The 27,684-nt window shown below is 46.0% G+C and overlaps 1 protein-coding gene across 4 annotated transcripts in view; it reads left to right on the top strand.

Annotated features, from left to right (window-relative positions):
- The first annotated feature begins 7,523 nt into the window (after positions 1-7,523).
- Positions 7,524-27,684, top strand: part of LOC141257939 (cysteine-rich venom protein-like) — a 72,940-nt gene continuing 52,779 nt past the window's right edge. Inside the window, exons 1-2 of one of the 4 annotated variants that reach the window (XM_073672941.1) lie at positions 7,524-7,848; positions 22,472-22,539. In XM_073672941.1, the coding sequence (XP_073529042.1) occupies positions 22,480-22,539 (60 nt within the window). In that variant the 5' untranslated portion in view covers positions 7,524-7,848; positions 22,472-22,479. Of the gene's footprint in view, positions 7,849-13,370; positions 13,644-15,265; positions 15,463-22,471; positions 22,540-27,684 lie in introns of those variants that run through there. The other 3 variants (XM_073672943.1, XM_073672942.1, XM_073672940.1) reach the window with 3 other exon arrangements.

The following is a 27,684-nucleotide window of genomic DNA, read 5'->3' as shown; positions in this document are numbered from 1 at the left end:
CCTCCCTCTCCCTCCTTTTTGGGCCGTTCGGGGAATCTCTTCCTCAGAGCTGCTCCCACCACCTTCCTGTCCCTCACGCCATGATGGGTCAAGGACCTCATCATCTACACCACCCTCTTCAAACAACTGCTTCTCCTGGGTAGTCTCGACAGCACAGTACGCACCAGAAAGTGGCACCTGAGTCTCATCATCAGATGCGTACTGAGGTGTGCTGCTGACCATAGGCACTGGCCCACCCGCCTCTTCAGATTCAGAGAGACAAAACGGTTGCGCATCACTGCATACTACCTCTTCTTCAAATTCTCGAATTCTGCTTGGCTGGCCCCCTCTTTCCAAGCCAAGAGATTCAGAGAACAGAAGTAGAGATGGCTCCTGTCCAGGGCTCTCTGACTGCCTGGGCAATTTGGCAGGTGGTGACGAGACAGATGGGTGCTCTTCAGTGCTCAGGACCTTAGAGGATCTGGAACTAATTGAAGTCGATGCGTTAGCTGCCATCCATCCGACAAGGAATTCAATTTGGTCCTCCCGCAGCAGTGGGGTACGGCTAGCTCCTACAAAGCTGCGCATAAAGGACTGTTCCCTGGTAAAACTGGGGAATGCTGAGTCACTGGTGCCCGCAGCAGGCACAGAATCCCCACGTCCTCTCCCTGCAGGCACAGAATCCTCACGTCCTCTCCCTGCAGAAACTCCACGCCCACGCCAACGCCCACGACCACATGCCTTACTCCCTGCCTTCTTCATCTTGGTAGACTGATGAAGATAGGCAGAAAAGTACTAAGGGCTTAGTGTGCTTATTCCTGAACAGCTGCTAACAGGTATAAGAAACACTAATTTTATAAAGTGTGGACTAGACTTTAATATGAGCTAATGTGGCCTACACAACTGTAAAGTGGAGTGTTTGGTGAACTTTATTTAGGTTTTTTTTGTCACAAAAAGACATTGGATGTTCCTAAAGATGTAATAACGATAGTATCACAAACTTTTTGTAGCTATTACAATGTAGGAAGGTAACCTACAATGCAATAGATGAGGCTGCAAAAAATAGGCTAATACTAATCTGGCTGGGGCTGCAGGGCCCAATGCTGCAGAAAGGCTCCTCTAACTACTCCCATATAGTGTGTTTGGAACCAATTTAGCTGAATACGGATGGAACCACCACACTAATAGGAGAAATCAGGAAAAGTTATGAATTGGCAAAAAAGGACAATGTATGAGGCAGTGACACACACTGAGTGCACTACAACCAGACGTGGTTGAAGCACACACTACAGGGTGAGCTGCACTCACACACCAGACCTTGCAGACAGCGGTGAACAGTACAGATGCAGAGCACTGTGCACTAGCGCTGCAAGACCAAAAAAATTTCTCTATCTACTCCTATATAGTGTGTTTGGAACAAATTTAGCTGAATACGGATGGAACCACCACACTAATAGGAGATATCAGGAAAAATTATGAATTGGCAAAAAAGGACAATGTATGAGGCAGTGACACACACTGAGTGCACTATAACCAGATGTGGCTGAAGCACACACTACAGGGTGAGCTGCACTCACACACAGAGACCTTGCAGAAAGCGGTGAACAGCTCAGAGAACTGTGCACTAGCACTGCAAGGCACAGCGATTTATAAAGTAGCTTGGGTAAAGCAGAATAGACCAAATAGGTAGCTTAAACTGTCCCTCAGAACAACAGCATCCTATCCCTAACTGAATTCACAGCAGAGTGAGCTCAAAATGGCGGCGGCGGCTTTTAAAGTGCATCATGACATCATTTCAGCAGCCAATCACAGCCATGCCATTAGTTAAGATGCCTACATGCCTAACAGGATGTGCCCACACTTCTTAGGATCCTCATTGGCTGAATAAAATGAAAATGGCTCATTGCATTATGGGAACTTCCGATTCCGGTATACGATATTGCAAAAGTATCGGAATTAAGTATCGGAATTCCGATACCGCGAATATCGGCCGATACCCGATATTTCAGTATCGGAATGCTCAACACTAGTGACTATATATATATATATATATATATATATATATATATATATATATATGTAGCACCCTGAGGATTCGGCTGCTACAGGGGTATTGCACCTCAACCCAGAGGTGTGATATTCCACTCCCGGGTAAGGATGGAGTGTGGATCTGAGCTCGGTAGGCTGCATGCACTACATACATCCCATTTCCGAGGAACAGGCCGACGGTACTCCCACTTAGAAATGTGCAGGTACGACCGAGTCTGTTCCTGGCTGGAGTGGGAGGGGGGTGGAACATCCCAAGTAGTGTAGGGGCAGATAGGGGGAGCAGCCTGGGTAAAGATAGGAGCTCATTGGGTGCTGGTCACCTGAGCTCACACATAGAGGGTGTATATAAGGTGGGCACCAACTAAGAACAGGGTCAGTTGCAGAGAGAAAGTCAGCGAGCGGAGGAGAAGAGAGACCCAGAGTGAGAGAGGAGAGAGAGAGACCCAGAGGGGGAACCAGAAGAAAAGGACTCCAAGAACCCAACTTAAATCCCCGGGTGAAGAGTCGGCACAGGGTACCGGAACCCAAGCTGGTGGGGGCAAAAACACTCCCCAGCCAGAGACCGGAGACCGTGGGCAGCGTTTGTCACGGTCACCCACCACATCCACCACGAAGGCATACCACGAGGAGGGTCAGGGAACCCCAGGCCAAGGGTCTCCCCACAGAAGGCCCGAGGGAGCTGGACCTGGGTGGATCAATAGTGGGGACGGCCAGAGAAAGGACAGAAGGAGAGCTCAGGGTCACGCTCCGGACTTATTTGGGAGTTGGCTGGATCCAGAACCTGGTGGACGCAGCACGGCTCGGGAGGTCACTCGAAGCTGGAGTGACCGGAACATCAGCAGTGAGTAAACATCCTAAACTGCATAACCCGACTCTGTCTCTGATTGCCGTCTACACTGCATCACCACAACTCCCATCCTCTGCACCTGATCCCCCTGAGGCTATACCCCACCCGTTGGGGGTTATACCATCACAAGCTGCACCTACACCATCAGCCTCAGCGGACCCTGCTGCAGCGGCGGCCATAGTGACCGCAACACAACGGGTGGCGTAGTCGACAATAAAGAACTTATAACATCTGTAGGACTGCCACATACAACTGAGTTTGACACCCTGGGCACGGACCGGGTCACAGCCACTCGGAAGACTACAACTCCCATCTGATCCGGCTCCGGGTATTCCCCTAAAGAATATGGCCCAGGGGGTGCGTCAACTTTGGCGTAGTCGGCAGGATAGCGTGCCCGCAACACCCGGGTACTGCGTGCCTGAAGAAAAGAACGAGTTTACCTCAAAAAGAAGTCTCCTGCCGGTTCCGGAGGGTCCCCGCCATCGGACCCCATCACCAGTCGATTCCCGCCGGTTGTCCGCCATTAACAGCTTTTTCCCGCCATCTGCAGAGTTTCCCGCCACTGGGAGACGATTCCCGCCATTTCCAAAGGTTTCCCGCCTTGGAAGAGCGGACGCCATTATGGGCGTGCCAGAGGGTGGCGAGAGGCCACCTCCCATCGTGGGCCAGGACCGAAAATGGCGCCAAAAGTGGAAACCGCCCCCACCAATAGAGACTGTGATGCTAGAGGTGTCTGTCAGCGTGAAAGAACCGCCCCTGGAGCTGACAATCACCAAGTGGCCCCGGGACCGCCCTCGAAGGGGGAGGAGACGAAAGGAGAGAGCAAAGATGGGTGCCGCTTGGAGCAGTCTGGAGCGAGCGCACCCGGAGGCAAGAAGCCTGGAGAGGAGTAGCAGAGAAGCTCACCCGGAGATGGCCAGAGAGCAGAGCAGCACCGGCCCGCTGGCCAGGAGCCTGCTAGAAGGAGAGCAGAGCAGCACCGACCCGTTGGTCAGGAGCCTGCTGGAAACCACGACCCCACTAGGCCTAGTGGAGGTCCTCGCACAGCTCCCCCGAGACCGGGAGTGTGCACAGACTGCGCTGGAGGGCCTCGCACGGAGGATGGCCCGGGTGCAGCGAGAGACGTTAGCGGAGTGGAGCCGAGAGATGGCCCAGCAGACAAGAACCCGTCAGCGGAGCACGCCACCCGAGACGAGGAGACAGACCGCCTCTGAGGATGGCGCAGGAGGACTGAAGGCCGGAGACGGCGCCGAGAAGGGAGCCGAACGAAAGGAGGCAGGTAAAGGGGACGTCTCTACCCCAAACCGGGAAACCGCGTACCTGCCCCAGCTCCCCGTCGCAGAGCCCGAAGTCTATCCTGCCGTGCCCGTCGCTGCAACGTCACCGCCGCAGACTAGGCCTCAAACGGGAGCCGCGACCCCTGTGACGTCACACGCCTCGACCCTGAGCGTGACCAAACAGGAAGTAACACCAGCCTGGTCGCAGGGCCTAGAATTCCCGGGCGTCGCATCACCAACAGCGCCCCCTACCTCCGCGGAGCCTCCGGCCTGGCCGCAAGGCCAGGTAGCCCAGGGCGCCGCCGTCCTAACGGTGCCCTTCACCTTCCAGGTGCCCCAGGCCTGGCCGCAAGGCCTGGGCAACCCGGGCGCCACCACCACCGCGCCCGCACCCGTAAAACCAAGGGTGCCGCGTCTGGGAGTGTACTTGTTTGCCCAGCACACGTGGCCGGACGGGCAGCCTTTCATCTGGCCCCAGAAATATTATGAACTGGAGCACCAGAGGAGAGTTGGGGCCATGTGTGCACCCCTGATTCCGGCTCCGAAGCCCGTGATAAGGATCTCGCCCCCGCTTGAAGAGACCCAATTTGAGTGGGACCCCACCGGAGAAGACCTAATGGGGTTCACTCAAGAAACCAGGGCAGCTGCAGCGGAGCGTGCTGCGTGCTGCCGACAGCAGCTCGAGGAGTTTGCGAGGGAGCGGAGAGAGAGGCGGGTCCGGGAACAACAGGCCCAAATAAGGAGCGCCGAGCAGAAGAGCCGAACCAGGAGGGACCCCCGTGCAGCTCATGGTCCCCCTTCCACCGGGACTGTGATAAAGTTTAACATGCAGCATGGGTGGGGCTTCATCCGAGACCACCACACCGTAGGCGACGTCTTCGTAACCAGGAGAGACGTTGAGTCCCACCTACCGGAGGGACACAGAGGTCGTGACCTTTACATCGGGGACGAGGTCACCTTCACCCGGCACAAGTGTGCCAAAGGTCCCTACGCCCTCCATGTGCATCGCCTGACGGAGGAAGAGCTGCGGTGTGAGGAGGAAGAGCAAGAGGACCCGGACGGGTCTGAAACTAGAGCCAAAGGTAACAATAAAGAAAGAGCAGGAGGAATCCGTCGTTAAGTACAGCGAAGCAGGTGCTGTAAATAGTTACCCGATCGGGGTATAAAGAAACTGTTACTGCAAATATACTCCCCGTTGGGACCAGCTGAGTGAACTGTTTACCCGTTTACCCTTAATCCCACAGGCTGAGGACTGTGAGCAGCCATTCCCTTTCCTTCCATACCTGGCCGAGGACTGAGAGCGGCCATATCCCTGTATATAGTTGCGCGTCCTAAAGCGCCCCCTACCGGTTTTATAGGAAAACCAGTTTTCTAGAGAGACTGTCGCACTTTACCCGGTCACACGTTGCACAGTGACCGGAGGAGGAGCCAGAGGCGACGAGAATGTTTTATAAGGAAGAATGTTTTATCTGCTAAGATATGTTGTTTTATATGTTTTATGTTGTTTATAAAAAAATTTTGTATGTTTTGGTGTTTATGTCTTACAGCCCGAGGACGTGCTGTGATTTACCAGGGGGGAATGTAGCACCCTGAGGATTCGGCTGCTACAGGGGTATTGCACCTCAACCCAGAGGTGTGATATTCCACTCCCGGGTAAGGATGGAGTGTGGATCTGAGCTCGGTAGGCTGCATGCACTACATACATCCCATTTCCGAGGAACAGGCCGACGGTACTCCCACTTAGAAATGTGCAGGTACGACCGAGTCTGTTCCTGGCTGGAGTGGGAGGGGGGTGGAACATCCCAAGTAGTGTAGGGGCAGATAGGGGGAGCAGCCTGGGTAAAGATAGGAGCTCATTGGGTGCTGGTCACCTGAGCTCACACATAGAGGGTGTATATAAGGTGGGCACCAACTAAGAACAGGGTCAGTTGCAGAGAGAAAGTCAGCGAGCGGAGGAGAAGAGAGACCCAGAGTGAGAGAGGAGAGAGAGAGACCCAGAGGGGGAACCAGAAGAAAAGGACTCCAAGAACCCAACTTAAATCCCCGGGTGAAGAGTCGGCACAGGGTACCGGAACCCAAGCTGGTGGGGGCAAAAACACTCCCCAGCCAGAGACCGGAGACCGTGGGCAGCGTTTGTCACGGTCACCCACCACATCCACCACGAAGGCATACCACGAGGAGGGTCAGGGAACCCCAGGCCAAGGGTCTCCCCACAGAAGGCCCGAGGGAGCTGGACCTGGGTGGATCAATAGTGGGGACGGCCAGAGAAAGGACAGAAGGAGAGCTCAGGGTCACGCTCCGGACTTATTTGGGAGTTGGCTGGATCCAGAACCTGGTGGACGCAGCACGGCTCGGGAGGTCACTCGAAGCTGGAGTGACCGGAACATCAGCAGTGAGTAAACATCCTAAACTGCATAACCCGACTCTGTCTCTGATTGCCGTCTACACTGCATCACCACAACTCCCATCCTCTGCACCTGATCCCCCTGAGGCTATACCCCACCCGTTGGGGGTTATACCATCACAAGCTGCACCTACACCATCAGCCTCAGCGGACCCTGCTGCAGCGGCGGCCATAGTGACCGCAACACAACGGGTGGCGTAGTCGACAATAAAGAACTTATAACATCTGTAGGACTGCCACATACAACTGAGTTTGACACCCTGGGCACGGACCGGGTCACAGCCACTCGGAAGACTACAACTCCCATCTGATCCGGCTCCGGGTATTCCCCTAAAGAATATGGCCCAGGGGGTGCGTCATATATATATATATATATATATATGTAAAAATTTGTACTATGTTTGGATTTGACTTATTAACCAATATTAATCCTCTGCACTTCCCTTTTCTATGTTCACCTGGTCCTTGCTTCCTGGTCTTGTCCTTGACGCATCGGTGATCTGCACTACCCCTGATTTTCTAGGACTCCACTCAGTAAATCACTATTCACATCGGTGACCAAACTTGCCCAGGCTACTACTGGTTGAGATTGGTCACCTACATGGCCATGGTTTGCTGAGTGGAGTCATAGGAAATTGGACTGCTATAAGTGAAAAATTGAGACCAATAAAGTTCCTTGCACAATTTGTTCAAAATTTGAAATTTCACTTTAAGTTTTATTTTTTATTTTTTTAGAATCCCATAATCCTCTTTAATATTGACAACCAAACCTATCTCTTCACTATCCCTTCAAGAGTGCATTGTTTCTTGGACATTGCTAGTAGAAGATACATGAGATGTTCCCTTCAGGTAATCCTGTGCTTTGCACGGTACTGCACTTCACATTCTGTGCGGCTCCTGTATGTTTACTCTAATAAGACTCACTTGTTTAGTTTGGCTTACTGGTATTATATTGTGTCAGACATATCAATTGTAAGAAAACCAAGTCTGCAGAAGAAGAAAAACCCAAGAATAGAAAACACCTTGAGAAAATATTGTTTCATCTAAGGGAACTCCTGAGGATTAGTGCTGCGTGGGCACAAATATTTTCATATCAACAAATTATATTCAAGGGCATGTTTGAGGCTGCACTATTCCAATATATGGACCACATCTGATATTGCATCTAAACCCTATTCAAAGGAATCAAGGTACACTGCAAAAGCACACGTTATCTGATACTGAATACTGGAATCTGCCTGACTTTTGTTACCGACAGCTGGACTAAGCAACTGAAATCTCATCTCTTTCACGTATGTATTTGTGCCTTTATGATATTCCTTATAACAATAGTGTGTCCAACTATTGTCAAATGGTCTAACTCTCCTCTTGCTAAATATTTATTAGACAACCACTTAACCATTCGGGGGGGAACCTAAGTCTTTGGGCCAGAATAATACATTATCTTTAAAAAAATGACTACTTGAGATGAATATGTGCTATTTTTTTCTTTTTTTGGGTATCAGAGCATAGTGACAAATGGGGTCAATGTCTTTACCTTTGGAAGTCTCAGAGGATAATGTCATCCATTTTTGAGACCACTAGTTGACATAAAATAATGGTTTAGCTGAGGTGGGCCCCGTACCTCCACACCACCTGTACCCCGTACCTCCACACCTTGTACCTTCACACCCCCTGGGCCTCGTACCTCAACACCTCCTGGGCCTTGTACCTTCTTACCTCCTGGGCCCCTTACCTCCACACCTCCTGGGCCCCGTACCTCCATACCACCTGTAACCCATACCTCCACACCTTGTACCTTCACAACTCCTTGGCCTCGTACCTCAACACCTCCTGGGCCTGTAACCTTCTCACCTCCTGGGCCTCGTACCTTTGCCCCTTGTACCTTCACACCTCCTGGACCTCATACCTTCTCACCTCCTGGGCCTCGTACCCTCTCACCTCCTGGGTCTCGTACCTTCTCACCTCCTGTGCCCCGTACCTTCACACCTCCTGTGCCCCGTACCTTCACACCTCCTGTGCCCCATACCTTCACACCTCCTGTGCCCCGTATCTCCACACCTCCTGGGCTTCATACCTGCAGCAACATAGATTCTCTGCCTTCTGGCTCAGAAAGCCAGGGAACAGTAACGGCAGCTGGGTGACTACCACATACTTACTATGTCCACTGGTGAAATACGGATGCCTCCCCTGGGAAAAAAGGTTTAAAAATTAGAGGAAAGAAAAATAGCTGCGCCATAAGTCAATGTTCAATCCTTTAGTAAGTCTTGCAATATCACTAAGGATTTAAGCTAAATAGTGATGAGCGAGCATGCTCATTACTCGAGATTTACGAGCATGCTCGGGTGTTTTCTGAATATCTTCAGCGTGCTCGGTGTTATGTTTGAATCACTCCCGTGCGCATGATTTGCGACTGTTTGACAGCTTTAATACTGTTTCTTAGGCATTCGTCACATGTATTAAAGCTGTCAAACAGTCACAAATCATGCTCATGTTGGAATCACTCCATAACACCGAGCACGCTGAAGATACTCGCCGAGAGGGTTAACAGAACATAACTCGCTCATCACTAAAGCTAAACCAGAGTCTCCACCAAAAAATACCATCACCTGCTTGATTCTAGCCCCCTTTCAGTACAGAGCAAGGTTTGGTGAAAAGTCTTTGATGTGAGTCTAAAGGGGCAAAATTTTACCTTTTAGAGATCCCCATCAATCTCTAATAGGGGACAATTGCAGAGATAATTTGCATTATCGTTTGTCGAGGGACCATTGCTTATCCTATAAGATTGTTGGCCTTCACAAGGAGAAACATGACTTCCCAAAACTCACATCAATGGCCTGCCATTCATTCAACTGGGAATTTGCATTGCCAAAAAGGCTCACATGACCACAGATGCACCAAGGTGGGTTTCCCCATAATGACATGCAGCTCTCACATCACATGAGGCCACACAATCAATGAGGAGGGACTATCATAGCCTGGTTAAAGGAAATGTGTCATAATTTAAAATTTTGTATTAATAATTATTGATTATATAGTCAATTTCGTTTTCATACAATATTAAGTGTACTCGTTTAACAGTTTTTTATTTATTATTTTTTTTATTCAGCCAATTGAATTTGCTGGTGTGTAAAAACATTTACACACACTTCAACTATGGCAGCCCCTGTACATAGGAGTCTGTGGTCGCTGTCCAACCGCATCTCTTACACTATGGCTGCCTCCTACAGTGACCTGTTCACACCCCCTGGGCTGTCCAGGTCACAGCTGTGTGCCAAATTCTTGAAAACCTGCAATGTAGCTGCCAGCTCCATTTTTCCTCTGTCACGTCCCACAGTGCTCAACGTGATCAGTGACAGGAGCAGAGGTCCGGGATGAGGTGAGTATCTGCGGTGGTGAGCGGTGATCAGCAGCCTGGAATTAGGGTGCTTCCACATTGTGCTCTGTGTCCCCGTAGGGGCATACGTCTGAAATACCCCCACAAAATGGGGTCCGGACATATGTGCCGATGGGGCCATAGATTGTAATGATGCAGAAAGATCGAACATGCGCTCTGAGGTGCATCATTTTCGGGAGTATATACCTGCTGGAGGTGGACACTCAAACGTGGTAGACTGCATCTGAGAGTCCTCCTTCAATAGGCGTATATTTCCTAAAATGATGCACATTACAGCGCATGTTCGATCTTTCTGCATCATTACAGTCTATGGCCCCTTTGGTGCATACGTCCGGACCCCATTTTAGGGGGATATTTCGGTCGTATGCTTCCACGGAGATACAGAATGCAATCTGAAAGCAACCTCAGTAATATAATTCAGGCTGCTGATCACGGCTACCCCTGCAGCTACCTAAAATAAGGACTCTGCTCTGTGGGAAGAGACCTGAGATAAGACTTAATCCATGGAGATATATGAGATGTCTCCTGTGACACGGGCTACACCCTATCACTGGAACACGAGGAACCAGAACAGAAGTGTTGTTTCCTCTCGCCCACATCACCTATATTGTAAATCAATGCATCTCTTGTACTATACTTTGCACAGTTTGTTTGTGATAATATAATAACACTATCCATTATTCAGGAATTTAATGCACAATGCTCAGGTATAAGTGATGACAGGAGAAGACCAGCCCTATATTAAATATTTATGCAGATGGGATATTCTATTCTTGTAAAGTGAACAAATTCACAGGATCCACAGCAACCGCCATTCAGAATAGGTGTTATCACAGCTCCTCAACATCACTTTGCAGTCCCCAAGAAAATGGCTCCACACTGTGATCCTAAACTTCATCCTCCCATATCCTTTTGCAAACGCCCAGAAGAGGAGGAGAGGAGTGACGTCACACACATATGAGCAGATCCCATCCACTTTTACTGCAGTCCTATTGCGAGCTAGTTGTACACTAGGTTTTCGTGGAAAATTTCAGCATTTTCTCCACCAAGTGTTTAAAAGCAGAAAATATCAAGCTTTTTAAATTATTTTTCATATTTTACTCCATTAAAAAAACAAATTATAATATTAAAAAAAATAAAAACATACTTTTCATTTTTTCAATTATTCAAAACTTATTTTTTTTTTCATGGCACCTTCCATTGTTTAAAACCAAAAAATCCTATAGCTATTTTTTGGTGAATCTGTATAAAGAAGAAACATCACACCTCACAGTTTAACCATAGAAGTAAGGAGAAAATAAAAATTGACGAGAGATTTCAACGCAAGATTGTGCGGATGGTGGATAAAGAACCTCGACTAACATCCAAACAAGTTCAAGCTGCCCTGTAGTCCGAGGGTACAACAGTGTCAACCCATACTATCCGTCGACGTCTGAATGAAAAGGGACTGTATGGTAGGATACCCAGGAAGACCCCACTTCTTACCCCCAGACATAAAAAAAGCCAGGCTGGAGTTTGCCAAAACTTACCTGAGAAAGCCTAAAACGTTTTGGAAGAATGTTCTCTGGTCAGATGAGAAAAAAGTACAGCTTTTTGGCAAAAAGCATCAACATAGAGTGTACAGGAAAAAAAAGAGGCATTCAAAGAAAAGAACATGGTCCCTACAGTCAAACATGGCGGAGATTCCCTGATGTTTTGGGGTTGCTTTGCTGCCTCTGGCACTGGACTGCTTGACCGTGTGCATGGCATTATGAAGTCTGAAAACTACCAACAAATTTTGCAGCATAATGTAGGGCCCAGTGTGAGAAAGCTGGGTCTCCCTCAGAGGTCATCGGTCTTCCAGCAGGACAATGACCCAAAACACACTTCCAAAAGCACTATAAAATGGTTTGAGAGAACGCACTGGAGACTTCTAAGGTGGCCAGCAATGAATCCCATAGAACACCTGTGGAGAGATCTCAAAATGGCAGTATGGAGAAGGCACCCTTCAAATATCAGGACCTGGAGCAGTTTTCCAAAGAAGAATGGTCTACAATTCCAGCAGAGCATTGTAAGAAACTCATTGATGGTTACCGGAAGCGGTTGTTCGCAGTTATTTTGGCTAAAGGTTGTGCAACCAACTATTAGGCTGAGGGTGCCAATATTTATGTCAGGCCCATTTTTGGAGTTTTGTGTGAAATGATCAATGATTTGATTTTTGCTTCATTCTCTTTTGTGTTTTTTCCTTGCAAGCAAATGAAATGAAGATAATAATACCAAAGAATTTGTGATTGCAATCATTTTCAGGAAGAAACTGAGTATTATCAGATAGAATTGCAGGGGTGCCAATACTTTTGGCCACCACTGTACATATGATGATGTAATTTTTATATTATTAGAGCTATGTTTGCATTAAACAGCTTGAAAGTAGTTGGATGCAGTCCTAGAAATCCTCAGAGTGTTACACACATATTTTCAGGGCATTTGGAGTACACGTTGCTAATTGAGTTTGTTGCTAATTCAAATATGAAATGATCTGCTCATCTCTCACTGATATCTAATTAGAGGCAAAACCATAAAACATCAGTCTCTTGCTCTTGGAAAATAGTCTAATTTGGCTTATGTCATCAGATATAAAGCAAGGATGGTTAAAGGGAACCTGACAGCTCATACATGCCACCTGATCCTTGGGCAGCATGCATCAGGCACCGGCTGTATGAATTCAGCCATGTATATTTGCCTCTGAAGCACTGTGGCATTTCAGAGAAAAACCTACTTTACAAGCCACCGGGAACAAGCTGCATGGGTGACTAGTCAGAAAGACGGTTCCCTGGCGGCATTTCCCCACCCGCTGACAATGACTAACAGATATCTCTATATACACAAAGGGAGAGACCTGTCACTCAAGGGGAGTGGTTGGAGTGAAGTGCCTATCCGAGTACTCTCTTGTTCGATTGGTCCCCAGTGGCTTTCAAAGTATGTTTTTCTCGGAAACGTTACAGCGTTTCTGTCAAGTCTATCAGAGGCCACAGGCTCAAAAAGGCCACCTCTGACAGACATGGCACAAGTGACTCCATCTGGCAGATTCCAAAGGAACATTGGCCTCTACCCTTTAACCCCTGAAAAGAGATATCATCTTAAAACAAAGTCCACTGAATTGCTTTCACGGAGGAGCAAACCAGAGGCAAGAGAATAGTTGTGTCAGAACCAGGAGGTCGGTGTAGAGACAAAATCGTAATGAGAAAGAATCATTAAAATCCAAGACGAGGTCAAAAATCATGAATGTACACTCGGAGAATAGCAAAGCACAACTTAAACAGAAGCAAAGTCAGATTATAATTGGCAGTGTACAGCAGGATTTCATGAGCTTAAATAGCTTGCAACCCCACCCAATTCACACAGTAATTAACTTTATATTTCCCAGTCTGAAAGGAAACAACAAGTCCCAGAGGACAAAAAACTAGAACTGTCTACTTGTGTCGCCTGCAACCAGAGTGCGACATATGAAGAGGATGGAAGGGCAGGCATCAAAATAGATGTGACCGTTTCAGAGTCAAAGACTGGTTGAAATTCTGGGCAGTATGGATCAGCTGTCAGCTTCCCTTTATGGGTTTGGGCTTTGATTTATAAGGTTGCTAGTGTAACCTCTAACGGTGGCCACTAGAGACATCATTTTCTTTCTTCTGGAGAAGAGCTAATTTGGAAATCCATGTAAGTAATACACTAAAGATTTTCTAGATAAAGTGATTCTGATGTCAATGTGTCTCATCAGCACTTTTCTCTCCAACTGTTGGTCAAAATTTGTTGAGTTTTCCTATGCTTTGCCATAATTTACATGACTGTATGGAACCATACTTATCATTGTTCCATATGGTGTTGCTGTTTATGGCCAACTGGTCTGGGTGTAGTAAAATATAGTCATCCATATTAGGTCATTCTTAGTTATTGGAGGAGAAACTCTAATTCATGACTCCCCTCTCCATGGTGGCGCAGTAGGGGAAGGAGACACTTGGATGCATCTGGTCACTGAAGGTTTGAACAGGATGTGAACATGTGTTCAAATTATTTTCCAGGGGACCAGTTTTACAAAAAATGGATTTTATAATTTGGACAATCCCTTTAAGTAAGACGGCTTCCTAATTAAACTTTTAAAGGGACAGAAAACCCTTAACAAAGTTATGACATTCGGTTGAGCACAGGTTGTTCTAATTCTAAGATCCCTAGTGATTGGTAGTAAAGATCCCAGCAGTAAGCCTTTAGTTTTCCCGCAGAGCCACCACAGGGTAATTAAAACATTACACATTTTTAATCAACCTAATTAAGCAAGATTCTTAATAGACATTATCTGCTTTGGCTAACGGTAGAGTAAGGTCACACGACTGCTTTCTCTACATCCGAGAAAAGTGGTCCAAGTTCTCTGGTCATACTTTGATCAGAGTTTGATCAGAGAGGCATCAAATATCATTTGAGTGTGGTCCAATTTTTTTTCAAGGCTCTATAGACTCACATTGTCGATTTTGACCGGACACTCTGTTCAAAGTCAGAGTTGTCTCCAATTTTTTCCGCAGACCACGGGGACATCTGCACAACCCTAAAGAATATTATAGGCATGAGTGCTATCTGTGAAAACCACTGATAGCAGTCACCTGAGAAAATCAGTCTTGTGCTCAAGACCTAAGAGAGAATCCTCCTCTATTTACCCAAAATAATTTATAGTTTAATATGAAAATTGCCTCCTCAGAGAGGCTCAGGACTTGAACTCTATAGTGCCACCTGTTGGAAGCAGCAATCCTACAAGTCATTATCGACCCTTAACGAGTCAATATGACTTAGGATAAAAGCCAAATCAGAATCTCAATTTGCACCACAATGTTTCTGGGTATTACCCCTCATCAGTGTAAAGTATGAGAACTGATTTGGCTAGGTGAGAGGCTCCCGACTGAGGTCTAAGGGGTAACGTTTCTCCTTGTGTAGCGAGACTTACATTATAGTATTTAATACATTTTTTCTTTTAACTCTAACAACTCTTTTAATGAAACGTAATTAGTTTAATCTCTTTTTTCCCTCAGGCAAATTTGAAGATTGTCCTTTACCAATTTTAGTGTCACAGTATTACTTGCCATAATCACATTTTTTTTTTTTTGCCCCAATACATGGCTCGATGTCCAGATGCGGCCGGGCTGTTTGCACAAGGACATCCTTTTTTTTTTTCTTCCTTTATTTCTATCATTGTTGCCATAAACAAAGTGTGTCCATTTCTCAGAACGTAGGAAGGGTTTCTTCTATGGATAATCAACAATAAGGAAGTTTTAATGACATTCTCGTGCGATCTTATAGGCATATTTGCAGAACACTTGTGTAACCTCGGTCATTGTCTTGTGGCTTTTTAAAATGTAAATTGCTTCATCCGTTTATGACAAATCACAGGATGTGCTTCGTACATCAGCCTTATAAATAGAGCATCAGATCACATTTTACTCATCACTATAATCAAAGACACAAGGTACGCAGATTCTCCTTCAAGAGTCAGGTGAGAGTTGGGGAGCAGCGACAGCCGGGAATTCACTGCTCCTGTCCTATTTAAGCTTATATTTATTATATTTTTATATTGTACTTATACAATTTTTTACTTTATTTCTTTTCCTTTAAATATGTATTTTGTACTTATTTTACATTTTTCAATGCTTTGTCCAAAGGGGAAAATATATATTTTTTTTGTATAAGCATGGATGTTTTCAAAACAATAAATGGAAGCCTTCTCCTTGGTCCATCATTCCCATGATTCTGGTGGTCTGCACCATATCCGGGAGCAAAGTCTGTGCCGCCCGGATGTCAGCAAGACAGCTAAAGCCGGATATTGGCTGCCGCAAGCAAATGACTACAACATGCATTGTCCGATGACGTTCTTCTCTAGACTCCTGCGGCACTGGTTTTAACTGTCCTGTCAAAATACGGATAGCACAGGCATTGTTTCAGCAGCTGGAGTGGACCTCTGGAATGACCTACGCTTGATCCATGAGGATGACGAAGGTGAATTTGTTGTTTTGCGAACATTTATTTATAGGCGTGAAAACAATGTCAAAATTGTAAGCTTGTAAAATTTGAAAAAAGGGATTGTCCACTTTGTGAAATCCCTTTTAATTAGAACGGTCTACTAAAATTAAGCTGATTATAGGATATACTGATTCTAAGAGCAAGTGTTTTATTCTTTTACTGCTCCTCTACAGGTGGAGTAAGGTACTACACTGTTCACATAAAATTCAATGATTTGTCTATGTTTGGTTCCTCCCGAGCAAGCGATGCCCATTATAGCTGTTCTTCACTCAGACTAATAGCATTTGGAAATTGTATATCTATAGGTATAGTTTATATTTAAGGTGCATTTACACCTGCCGACTTCAGCCGTTAATTACTTTCATGAATGAGTTATAGCAATGATTTTCAGCCTGCTGCTTTCCAGCTGTTGTGAAACCAGAACAACCAGAAGGGCCAGAGAAGGGCCAAAAATTGAGGTCCATAAATTTACATGGTGAAAGTATTTAATTTTTTTTTTTGAAAAATTAACATTTTGGGTTCAGTAAGCATATAGATAGAGTTCCCATCCATAAAGCAACAAGTAACTCCAAAACAAAAAGTGTCTCTCTCTGGAGGACATGTCCTCTCCTGCATGATACATACATTATCTCTCTCTGTTTCTCTCTGGAGGACCTCTCCTTTTCTGCATCATACATACATTGTCTCTCTCTGAGGGACCCGTCCTGTCCTCCATCATACATACATCATCTCTCTCTGAAGGTCAAGTCCTGTTCTCCATCATACATACATTGTCTCTCCCTGGAGGACCTGTCCTTTCCTGCATCATACATACATTGTCTCTCCCTGGAGGACCGGTCCTGTCCTCCATCACGCATACATCGTCTCTCTCTGGAGGACCTGTCTTGTCCCGCATCATACATACATCATCTCTCTCTGGAGGACTTTTCCTGTCCCGCATCATACATAGTCTCTCTCTGGAGGACCTGTCCTGTCCTGCTTCATACATACATCATCTCTCTCTGGAGGACCTGTCCTGTCCCGCATCATACATACACTGTCTCTCTCTGAGGGACCCGTTCTGTCCTCCATCATACATACATTGTCTCTCTCTGAAGGACCCGTCCTGTCCTCCATGATACATACATTGTCTCTCTCTCTGGAAGACCTGTCCTGTCCCGCATCACATATACATCCTCTCTCTCTGGAGGACCTGTCCAGTCCGGCATCATACATACATCCTCTCTCTCTGGAGGACCTGTCCTGTCCTGCATCATATATACATTGTCTCTTTATGGAGGACTCATCCTGTCCTCCATCATACATAGATCGTCTCTCTCTCTGGAGGACCCGTCCTGTCCTCCATGTTACATACATTGTCTCTCTCTCTGGAGGACCTGTCCTGTCCCGCATCATACATACTTTCTCTCTCTCTGGAGGACCTGTCCTGTCCTGCATCATATATACATCCTCTCTCTCTGGAGGACCTGTCCTGTCCTGCATCATATATACATCGTCTCTTTATGGAGGACTCGTCCTGTCCTCCATCATACATACATCGTCTCTTTCTGGAGTACCTGTCCTGTCCTCCATCATATATACATTCTCTCTCTCTGGAGGACCTGTACTGTCCTCCATCAGATATATATATCGTCTGTCTTGGGAGGACCTGTCCTGTCCTGCTTCATACATACATCGTCTCTTTCTGGAGGACCTGTCCTGTCCTGCTTCATACATACATCGTCTCTCTCTCTGGAGGATCTTTCCTGTCCCCCATCATACATACATCGTCTCTCTCTGGAGGACCTGTCCGGTCCTGCATCATATATACATCGTCTCTTTATGGAGGACTCGTCCTGTCCTCCATCATACATACATCGTCTCTCTCTCTGGAGGACCTGTCCTGTCCTCCATCATACATACATTGTCTCTCTCTCTGGAGGACCTGTCCTGTCCCGCATCATACATACTTTCTCTCTCTCTGGAGGACCTGTCCTGTCCTGCATCATATATACATCCTCTCTCTCTGGAGGACCTGTCCTGTCCTGCATCATATATACATCGTCTCTTTATGGAGGACTCGTCCTGTCCTCCATCATACATACATCGTCTCTTTCTGGAGTACCTGTCCTGTCCTCCATCATATATATATTCTCTCTCTCTGGAGGACCTGTCCTGTCCTCCATCATATATATATCGTCTGTCTCGGGAGGACCTGTCCTGTCCTGCTTCATACATACATCGTCTCTCACTCTGGAGGATCTTTCCTGTCCCCCATCATACATACATCGTCTCTCTCTGGAGGACCTGTCCGGTCCTGCATCATATATACATCATCTCTCTCTGGAGGACCCGTCCTGTCCTCCATCATACATACATCTTCTCTCTCTCTGGAGGACCTGTCCTGTCCTGCATCATATATACATCGTCTCTCTCTGGAGGACCGTCCTGTCCTCCATCATACATACATCGTCTCTCTCTCTGGAGGACCTGTCCTGTCCTGCATCATATATACATCGTCTCTCTCTGGAGGACCCGTCCTGTCCTCTATCATATATACATCGTCTCTCTCTCTGGAGGATCTTTCCTGTCCCACATCATACATACATCGTCTCTCTCTCTAGAGGACCTGTCCTGTCCTGCATCATATATACATCGTCTCTCTCTGGAGGACCTGTCCTGTCCTGCATCATATATACATCGTCTCTCTCTCTGGAGGATCTTTCCTGTCCCACATCATACATATATCGTCTCTCTCTCTAGAGGACCTGTCCTGTCCTGCATCATATAAACATCGTCTCTCTCTGGAGGACCCATCCTGTCCTCCATCATACATACATCGTCTCTCTCTGGAGGACCTGTCCTGTCCTGCATCATATATACATCGTCTCTCTCTGGAGGACCGTCCTGTCCTCCATCATACATACATCCTCTCTCTCTCTAGAGGACCTGTCCTGTCCTGCATCATATATACATCGTCTCTCTCTGGAGGACCCATCCTGTCCTCCATCATATATACATCGTCTCTCTCTCTGGAGGATCTTTCCTGTCCCCCATCATACATACATCGTCTCTCTCTGGAGGACCTGTCCGGTCCTGCATCATATATACATCGTCTCTTTATGGAGGACTCGTCCTGTCCTCCATCATACATACATCGTCTCTCTCTCTGGAGGACCCGTCCTGTCCTCCATGATACATACTTTGTCTCTCTCTCTGGAGGACCTGTCCTGTCCCGCATCATACATACTTTCTCTCTCTCTGGAGGACCTGTCCTGTCCTGCATCATATATACATCCTCTCTCTCTGGAGGACCTGTCCTGTCCTGCATCATATATACATCGTCTCTTTATGGAGGACTCGTCCTGTCCTCCATCATACATACATCGTCTCTTTCTGGAGTACCTGTCCTGTCCTCCATTATATATACATTCTCTCTCTCTGGAGGACCTGTCCTGTCCTCCATCATATATATATCGTCTGTCTTGGGAGGACCTGTCCTGTCCTGCATCATATATACATCGTCTCTCTCTGGAGGACCCATCCTGTCCCCCATCATATATACATCGTCTCTCTCTCTGGAGGATCTTTCCTGTCCCCCATCATACATACATCGTCTCTCTCTGGAGGACCTGTCCGGTCCTGCATCATATATACATCGTCTCTTTATGGAGGACTCGTCCTGTCCTCCATCATACATACATCGTCTCTCTCTCTGGAGGACCCGTCCTGTCCTCCATGATACATACTTTGTCTCTCTCTCTGGAGGACCTGTCCTGTCCCGCATCATACATACTTTCTCTCTCTCTGGAGGACCTGTCCTGTCCTGCATCATATATACATCCTCTCTCTCTGGAGGACCTGTCCTGTCCTGCATCATATATACATCGTCTCTTTATGGAGGACTCGTCCTGTCCTCCATCATACATACATCGTCTCTTTCTGGAGTACCTGTCCTGTCCTCCATTATATATACATTCTCTCTCTCTGGAGGACCTGTCCTGTCCTCCATCATATATATATCGTCTGTCTTGGGAGGACCTGTCCTGTCCTGCTTCATACATACATCGTCTCTTTCTGGAGGACCTGTCCTGTCCTGCTTCATACATACATCGTCTCTCTCTCTGGAGGATCTTTCCTGTCCCCCATCATACATACATCGTCTCTCTCTGGAGGACCTGTCCGGTCCTGCATCATATATACATCGTCTCTCTCTGGAGGACCCGTCCTGTCCTCCATCATATATACATCGTCTCTCTCTCTGGAGGACCTGTCCTGTCCTGCATCATATATACATCGTCTCTCTCTGGAGGACCGTCCTGTCCTCCATCATACATACATAGTCTCTCTCTCTGGAGGACCTGTCCTGTCCTGCATCATATATACATCGTCTCTCCCTGGAGGACCTGTCCTGTCCTGCATCATATATACATCGTCTCTCTCTCTGGAGGACCTGTCCTGTCCCACATCATACATACATCGTCTCTCTCTCTAGAGGACCTGTCCTGTCCTGCATCATATATACATCGTCTCTCTCTGGAGGACCCATCCTGTCCTCCATCATATATACATCGTCTCTCTCTCTGGAGGATCTTTCCTGTCCCACATCATACATATATCGTCTCTCTCTCTGGAGGACCTGTCCTGTCCTGCATCATATATGTGACGCGCCCCCTGGGCCGTGGGGGGTACCTGGGGCCGGGCCTTGTAATTCCTGGGGGTTGTAATCACCGTGGCTGCGACCCGGTCTGTGACCCAGGGCGGTCAAACCAGTGGCAGTCTATGTGTATAGGTTATATAGTCCGACTACGCCACCTGTGGATTGTGGTTAGGGAGAACCGCCGCTGCGGAGCAGTCCACTGAAGTTGGTGGTATGTGCAGCAAGTGTAGTATAACTCCCCACAGGAAGAGTATAGCTTCAGGGCAGCGCAGGTGAATGATGGTGGTTGTGCGGGGCGTCCCAGTGCAGTGAGTGCTGGCGTGGTAAGAAACACGTAGACAAGTTGATGCAGTCCCAGGGTCTTTACTCACGGTTATCTGTTTCCAAGTTACACTGCAGATCATAACTTCCCACGTCGTGCTGTGCGTACTCAGTGAGGGGCTCGGTCCACCCTCCGGTATCTCCAGAGCACTTTTCAGGACCCCATTCTGTGTACCTTTCTCTGGCCTCTCTCCTTGTACCTCACACCTAGCGGCACCTCTGTCCAGTGTCCTCGGGCTTTGGCGGATGACGTGTGTTCCGTCCCCTGGCCCTATGTGGCTACCTTCCTGATGGCTGGTGTGGTTGGCCTGCTGTACTTAAAGTGCTGCAGCCTCCGGTTCCCAGTTGAGCCCTGTAGTCTCTGCTGGCTGAGGGATCCGGTTCCCTTTCTTCTGGTACCTCCAGGCAGCGGCGGGCGTACGGGTGGCAGCATCACAGCCCGTACCCCTGGGGTCCCATCTGTTCCTTTCCTGGAGCCTTCCTGCTCCCTCTTTCCTCTCCTTTCTCCTTCAGGCTCAGGCCTCTTGACGAGGCTTGCCTGCGGAGCAGAGCTCGTACAGAGCCCCTGCTCCTACACTCTCCTCCTCTGACTGAACTCTCTGAATGACCGACCTAAGATGGCTACTCTATTTTATATACTCCTACTCCAGTGCTCCCAGGATCTACGTCCTCCACCCATCCACTACCTAGTTCCCCTTCTCTAGTGGTTCCTCCCCACTCCAGCCAGAAATCAGGGACAGTTGTGCTTCCCCACAGGAGCATTGTCGCCCTGTCCCCCGGAAATGTGGTGTAGTGAATGTAGTGTTAGGGTCCTGAGCCATACTCCTTCCTTACCTGAGAGTGAGATACCGCACCTCTGGATGAGATGCAATACCTCTGTGGCGACCGAACCCTCAGGGGCGCCACATATGCATCGTCTCTCTCTGGAGGACCTGTCCTGACCCGCATCATACATACATCGTCTCTCTCTCTGGAAGACCTGTCCTGTCCTGCATCATATATACATCGTCTCTCTCTGGAGGACCCGTCCTCTCCTCCATCATACATACATCGTCTCTCTCTCTAGAGGACCTGTCCTGTCCTGCATCATATATACATCGTCTCTCTCTGGAGGACCTGTCCTGTCCCACATCATACATACATCGTCTCTCTCTCTGGAATTCCTGTTCTGTCCTCCATCATATATACATCGTCTGTCTCTGGAGGACCTGTCCTGTCCTGCTTCATACATACATCGTCTCTCTCTGGAGGACCTGTCCTGTCCTGCATCATACATACATCGTCTCTCTCTGGAGGATCTTTCCTGTCCCACATCATACATACATCGTCTCTCTCTGGAGGATCTTTCCTGTCCCACATCATACATACATCGGCTCTCTCTCTGGAGGACCTGTCCTGTATCACACATCCTTCCCAATGATTTAAATGGGCACAGTGTAATACTTCATTTCACCTGTTGATGGAGCAGCACCACCCATTGCAAATAAGTTATACAGTATGTAACAAAATAAAATGTCTCTTACAGGAAGAAAAATGGGGATTTTTACCCTTTACTTCTCAACCCTTCTTATGGCCCATGTGGTCCAGATTCAGGTATGTGCACCTTATAAACATATTTGTAGGAATATTTTTAAATGTATTTTCTCAGATGAAAAATTTCACACTGTAATCTGCATTCGTAATAAATATCTCGCTTAACCCTGATGAGGCTGGAGCTTTTTCTTTGAATATTCATGTTATTCATGTTTTTGCTGATTTCTAATATTCTAATACTTTCTGCAATATGTGTATTACAGTCAATAGTGTTTTCTATGACTTATACAGTTATATGAAAAAGTTTGGGCACCCCTATTAATCTTAAGCTTAATGTTTTATAAAAATTGGTGTTTTTGCAACAGCTATTTCAGTTTGATATATGTAATAACTGTTGGACACAGTAATGTTTCTGCCTTGAAATGAGGTTTATTGTACTAACAGAAAATGTGCAATCTGCATTCAAACTAAATTTGACAGGTGCATAAGTATGGGCACCTCACCAGAAAAGTGACATTAATATTTAGTAGATCCTCCTTTTGCAAAAATAACAGCCTCTAGTCGCTTCCTGTAGCTTTTAATGATTTCCTGGATCCTGGATGAAGGTATTTTTGACCATTCCTCTTTACAAAACAATTCCAGTTCAGTTAAGTTTGATGGTCGCCGAGCATGGACAGCCTCTTCAAATGATCCCACAGATGTTCAATGATATTCAGGTCTGGGGACTGGGATGGCCATTCCAGAACATTGTAATTGTTCCTCTGCATGAATGCCTGAGTAGATTTGGAGCGGTGTTTTGGATCATTTTCTTGCTGAAAGATCTATCCCCTGCGTAACTTCAACTTTGTCACTCATTCTTGAACATTATTGTCAAGAATCTGCTGATACTGAGTGGAATCCATGCATCCCTCAACTTTAACAAGATTCCCGGTGCCGGCATTGGCCACACAGCCCCAAAGCATGATGGAACCTCCAACAAATTTTACTGTGGGTAGCAAGTGTTTTTCTTGGAATGCTGTGTTTTTTTGCCGCCATGCATAACGCCTTTTTGTATGACCAAACAACTCAATCTTGGTTTCATCAGTCCACAGGACCTTCTTCCAAAAAGAAATTGGCTTCTCCAAATGTGCTTTTGCATACCTCAGCCGACTCTGTTTGTGGCGTGCTTGCAGAAACGGCTTCTTTCGCATCACTCTCCCATACAGCTTCTCCTTGTGCAAAGTGCGTTGTATAGTTGACCGATGCACAGTGACACCATCTGCCGCAACTTGATTCTGCAGCTCTCTGGAGGTGGTCTGAGGATTCTCCTTGACTGATCTCACCATTCTTCTTCTCTGCCTTTTTGATGTTTTTCTTGGCCTGCCACTTCTGGCCTTAACAAGAACTGTCCCTGTGTTCTTCCATTTCCTTACTATGTTCCTCACAGTGGAAACTGACAGGTTAAATCTCTGAGACAGTTTTTTGTATCCTTCCCCTAAACAACTATGTTGAATAATCTTTGTTTTCAGATCATTTGACAGTTGTTTTGAGGAGCCCATGATGCCACTCTTCAAAGGAGATTCAAACAGGAGAACAACTTGCAAGAGGCCACTTTAAGTAGCTTTTCTCATGATTGCATACACCTGGCTATGAAGTTCAAAGCTCAATGAGGTTACAAAACCAAAAAAGTGCTTTAGTAAGTCAGTAAAAAGTAGGTAGGAGTATTTAAAACAAGAAAATGATAAGGGTGCCCATACTTATGCACCTGTCAAATTTAGTTTGAATGCAGATTGAACATTTTCTGTTAGTACAATAAACCTTATTTCAAGGCAGAAACATTACTGTGTCCAACAGTTATTATGTATATCAAACTGAAATAGCTGTTGCAAAAACACCAATTTTTATAAAACATTAAGCTTAAGATTAATAGGGGTGCCCAAACGTTTTCATATAACTGTATATGTTGTTGCCTATTCTGTTAATCAATAATTAATAAAAACAGCCTAAAAAAGCACAAATAACCACAACAAAATGAATAGGAGTTGAGCTGCAATTCTCGACAACCGGGACGTGAGTTGGGTTTGCTGTTTCGCTCTGGATACCACTTCCATTCTGCAAGCAGAACGTCTGAAAATAGCTGATTTGTGCAAAATGTCTGACGGTCCTCCAGACCCCAAATGAGCTGTCATCAAAAATCAATATAGTGGACAACCCCTTCAAAGGGAAACAGCCGATTAGGAGCTCTTTGTAAGAAAAATACAACTCTTAATTTTGTTGCTGACGGTGGAGAGCCATGAGTTTCCCTAGAGCCCTGTGCCATTGGGCAACTGATTGCCAAAATAGGTCCTTCTTGGTGTCATCAAGGGAAACTAAAGTATCAGAATAAGTGAATGCTCACACACTGTGTTTCTGCAGTGTTTTTTCAGCACCAAAAACAAGAGTGGTGGCAGGAAAAACGCTGGGTACAATGCGCACATTTCTGTTGAGTTTTTGCTAGTTTTTACTTGCAGTTTTGCAGCATTTTTACTTGCATTGTTTCCTATTAATCTGAATGGATGAGAAAAGCAGTAAAAATGTTGAAAGAATTGACATACTGCGAATTAAAAAAAAAACACAGCATGCGAATCATATTTTTTGACATCTCATTCGCTTTGCTGGTATTGTAAAATGCAACATTTTTTCAGCACATTTTTTTTCTGCGGCAAAAATGTTGCATTTTACAGTTTACGTACATTTTACACACCCCAAAAGACGCAGGTGTGAACATACCCCAAGGATACAAGGTTATAAGGATGGCATGTTAGATGGCATCATCGATATTGTGGCCAGAACAGAGATACAGGTGCATCTCAGTAAATTAGAATATCATCAAAAAAGTTAATTTATTTCAGTTTTTCAATACAAAAAGTGAAACTCATATTATATACAGTGCATTGTGAAAGAATTTGGCCCCCTTGAACTTTTATACCTTTTGCCACATTTCTGGCTTCAAACATAAAGATATAAAATTCAGTTTTTTGGGGAAGAATCAACAACAAGTGGGACACAATCATGAAATGGAACGAAATTTATTGGATATTTTAAACTTTTTAACAAATTAAAACTGAAAAGTGGGGCGTGCAATATTATTCCGCCCCCTTGAGTTAATACTTTGTAGCGCCACCTTTTGCTGCGATTACAGCTGCATGTCGCTTGGGGTATGCCTCTATCAGTTTTGCACATCGAGAGGCTGAAATACTTGCCCATTCTTCCTTGCAAAACAGCTCGAGCTCATTGAGGTTGGATGGAGGGCGTTTGTGAACAGCAGTTTTCAGCTCTTCCAACAGATTCTCGATTGGATTCAGGTCTGGACTTTGACTTGGCCATTCTAACATCTGGATAAGTTTATTTTTGAACCATTCCATTGTAGATTTTGCTTTATGTTTGGGATCATTGTCTTGTTGGAAGATAAATCTCCGTCCCAGTCTCAGGTCTTTTGCAGACTCCAACAAGTTTTCTTCCAGAATGGTCCTTTATTTGGCTCTGTCCATCTTCCCATCAATTTTAACCATCTTCACTGTCCCTGCTGAAGAAAAGCAGGCCCAAACCATGTTGCTGCCACCACCATGTTTGATAGTAGGGATGGTGTTTTGAGTTTGATGAGCTGTGTTGCTTTTACGCCAAACATCGTTTTGCATTGTGGCCAAAAAGTTCGATTTTGGTTTCATCTGACCAGAGCACCTAATTCCACATGTTTGGTGTGTCTCCCAGGTGGCTTGTGGCAACCTTCAAATGAGACTTTTTATGGATATCTTTGAGAAATGGCTTTCTTATGGCCACTCTTCCATAAAGGCCCGATTTTTGAAGTGTACGACTGATTGTTGTCCTATGGACAGACTCTCCCACCTCAGTTGAAGATCTCTGCAGTTCATCCAGAGTGATCATGGGCCTTTTGGCTGCATCTCTGATCAGTCTCCTCCTTGTTCTGGATGAAAGGTTAGAGGGACGGCCGAGTCTTGGTAGATTGCAGTGGTCTTATACTCCTTCCATTTCAATATGATTGCTTGCACAGTGCTCCTTGAGATGTTTAAACTTGGGAAATCTTTTTGTATCCAAATCTGGCTTTAAACTACGTCACAACAGTATCTTGGACCTGCCTGGTGTGTTCCTTGTCTTCATGATGCTCTCTGCACTTGAAACAGAACCCTGAGACTATCACAGAGTAGGTGCATTTATACAGAGACTTGAGTACACACAGGTAGATTCTATTTCTCATTACCAGTCATTTAGGACAACATTGGATCATTCAGAGATCCTCACTGAACTTCTGGAGTGAGTTTGCTGTGCTGAAAGTAAAAGGGCCGAATAATATTGCACGCCCCACTTTTCAGTTTTGAATTTATTAAAAAAGTTTAAAATATCCAATAAATTTCATTCCACTTCCCGATTCTGTCCCACTTGTTGTTGATTCTTCCAAAAAAATTAGAATTTTATATCTTTATGTGTGAAGCCAGAAATGTGGCAAAAGGTAGAAAAGTTCAAGGGGGCCAAATACTTTCACAATGCACTGTAGAGTCATTACAAACAGAGAGATCTATTTCAAGTGTTTATTTCTGTTAATGTTGATGATTATGGCTTACAGCCAATGAAAACACAAAAGTCATTATCTCAGTAAATTAGAATACTTTATAACAACAGCTTGAAAAATGTTTTTAAAATCCAAAATGTTGTGCTACTGAAATGTATGTTCAGTAAATGCCCTCAATACTTGGTCGGGCTCCTTGTGCATCAATTACTGCATCAATGTGGCAATGTGGCATGGAGGCGATCAGCCTGTGGCCCTGCTGAGGTGTTATGGAGGCCCATGTTGCTTTGATAGCAACCTTCAGCGTGTCTGCATTGTTGGGTCTGGTGATTCTCATCTTCCTCTTGACAATACCCCATAGATTCTCTATAATAGATTCTCTATGGGGTTAAGGTCAGGCGAGTTTGCTGTCCAATCAATCACAGTGATACTGTTGTGTGTAAACCAGGTATTGGTACTTTTGGCAGTGTGGACAGGTGCCAAGTCCTGTGGAGAATGAAATTTCCATCTCCAAAAAGCTTGTTGCCAGAGGGAAGCATGAAGTGCTCTAAAATTTCCTGGTAGATGGCTGCGCTGACTTTGGTCTTGATAAAACACAGTGGACCTACACCAGCAGATGACATGGCTCCCCAAACCATCACTGATTGTGGAAACTTCACACT

Source organism: Phyllobates terribilis, unplaced genomic scaffold (assembly GCF_046119375.1).
Source record: "Phyllobates terribilis strain yellow unplaced genomic scaffold, ASM4611937v1 Scaffold_3__8_contigs__length_932513732, whole genome shotgun sequence".
Taxonomy (NCBI): domain Eukaryota; kingdom Metazoa; phylum Chordata; class Amphibia; order Anura; family Dendrobatidae; genus Phyllobates; species Phyllobates terribilis.
This window is presented reverse-complemented; position numbering and strand designations above follow the sequence as displayed.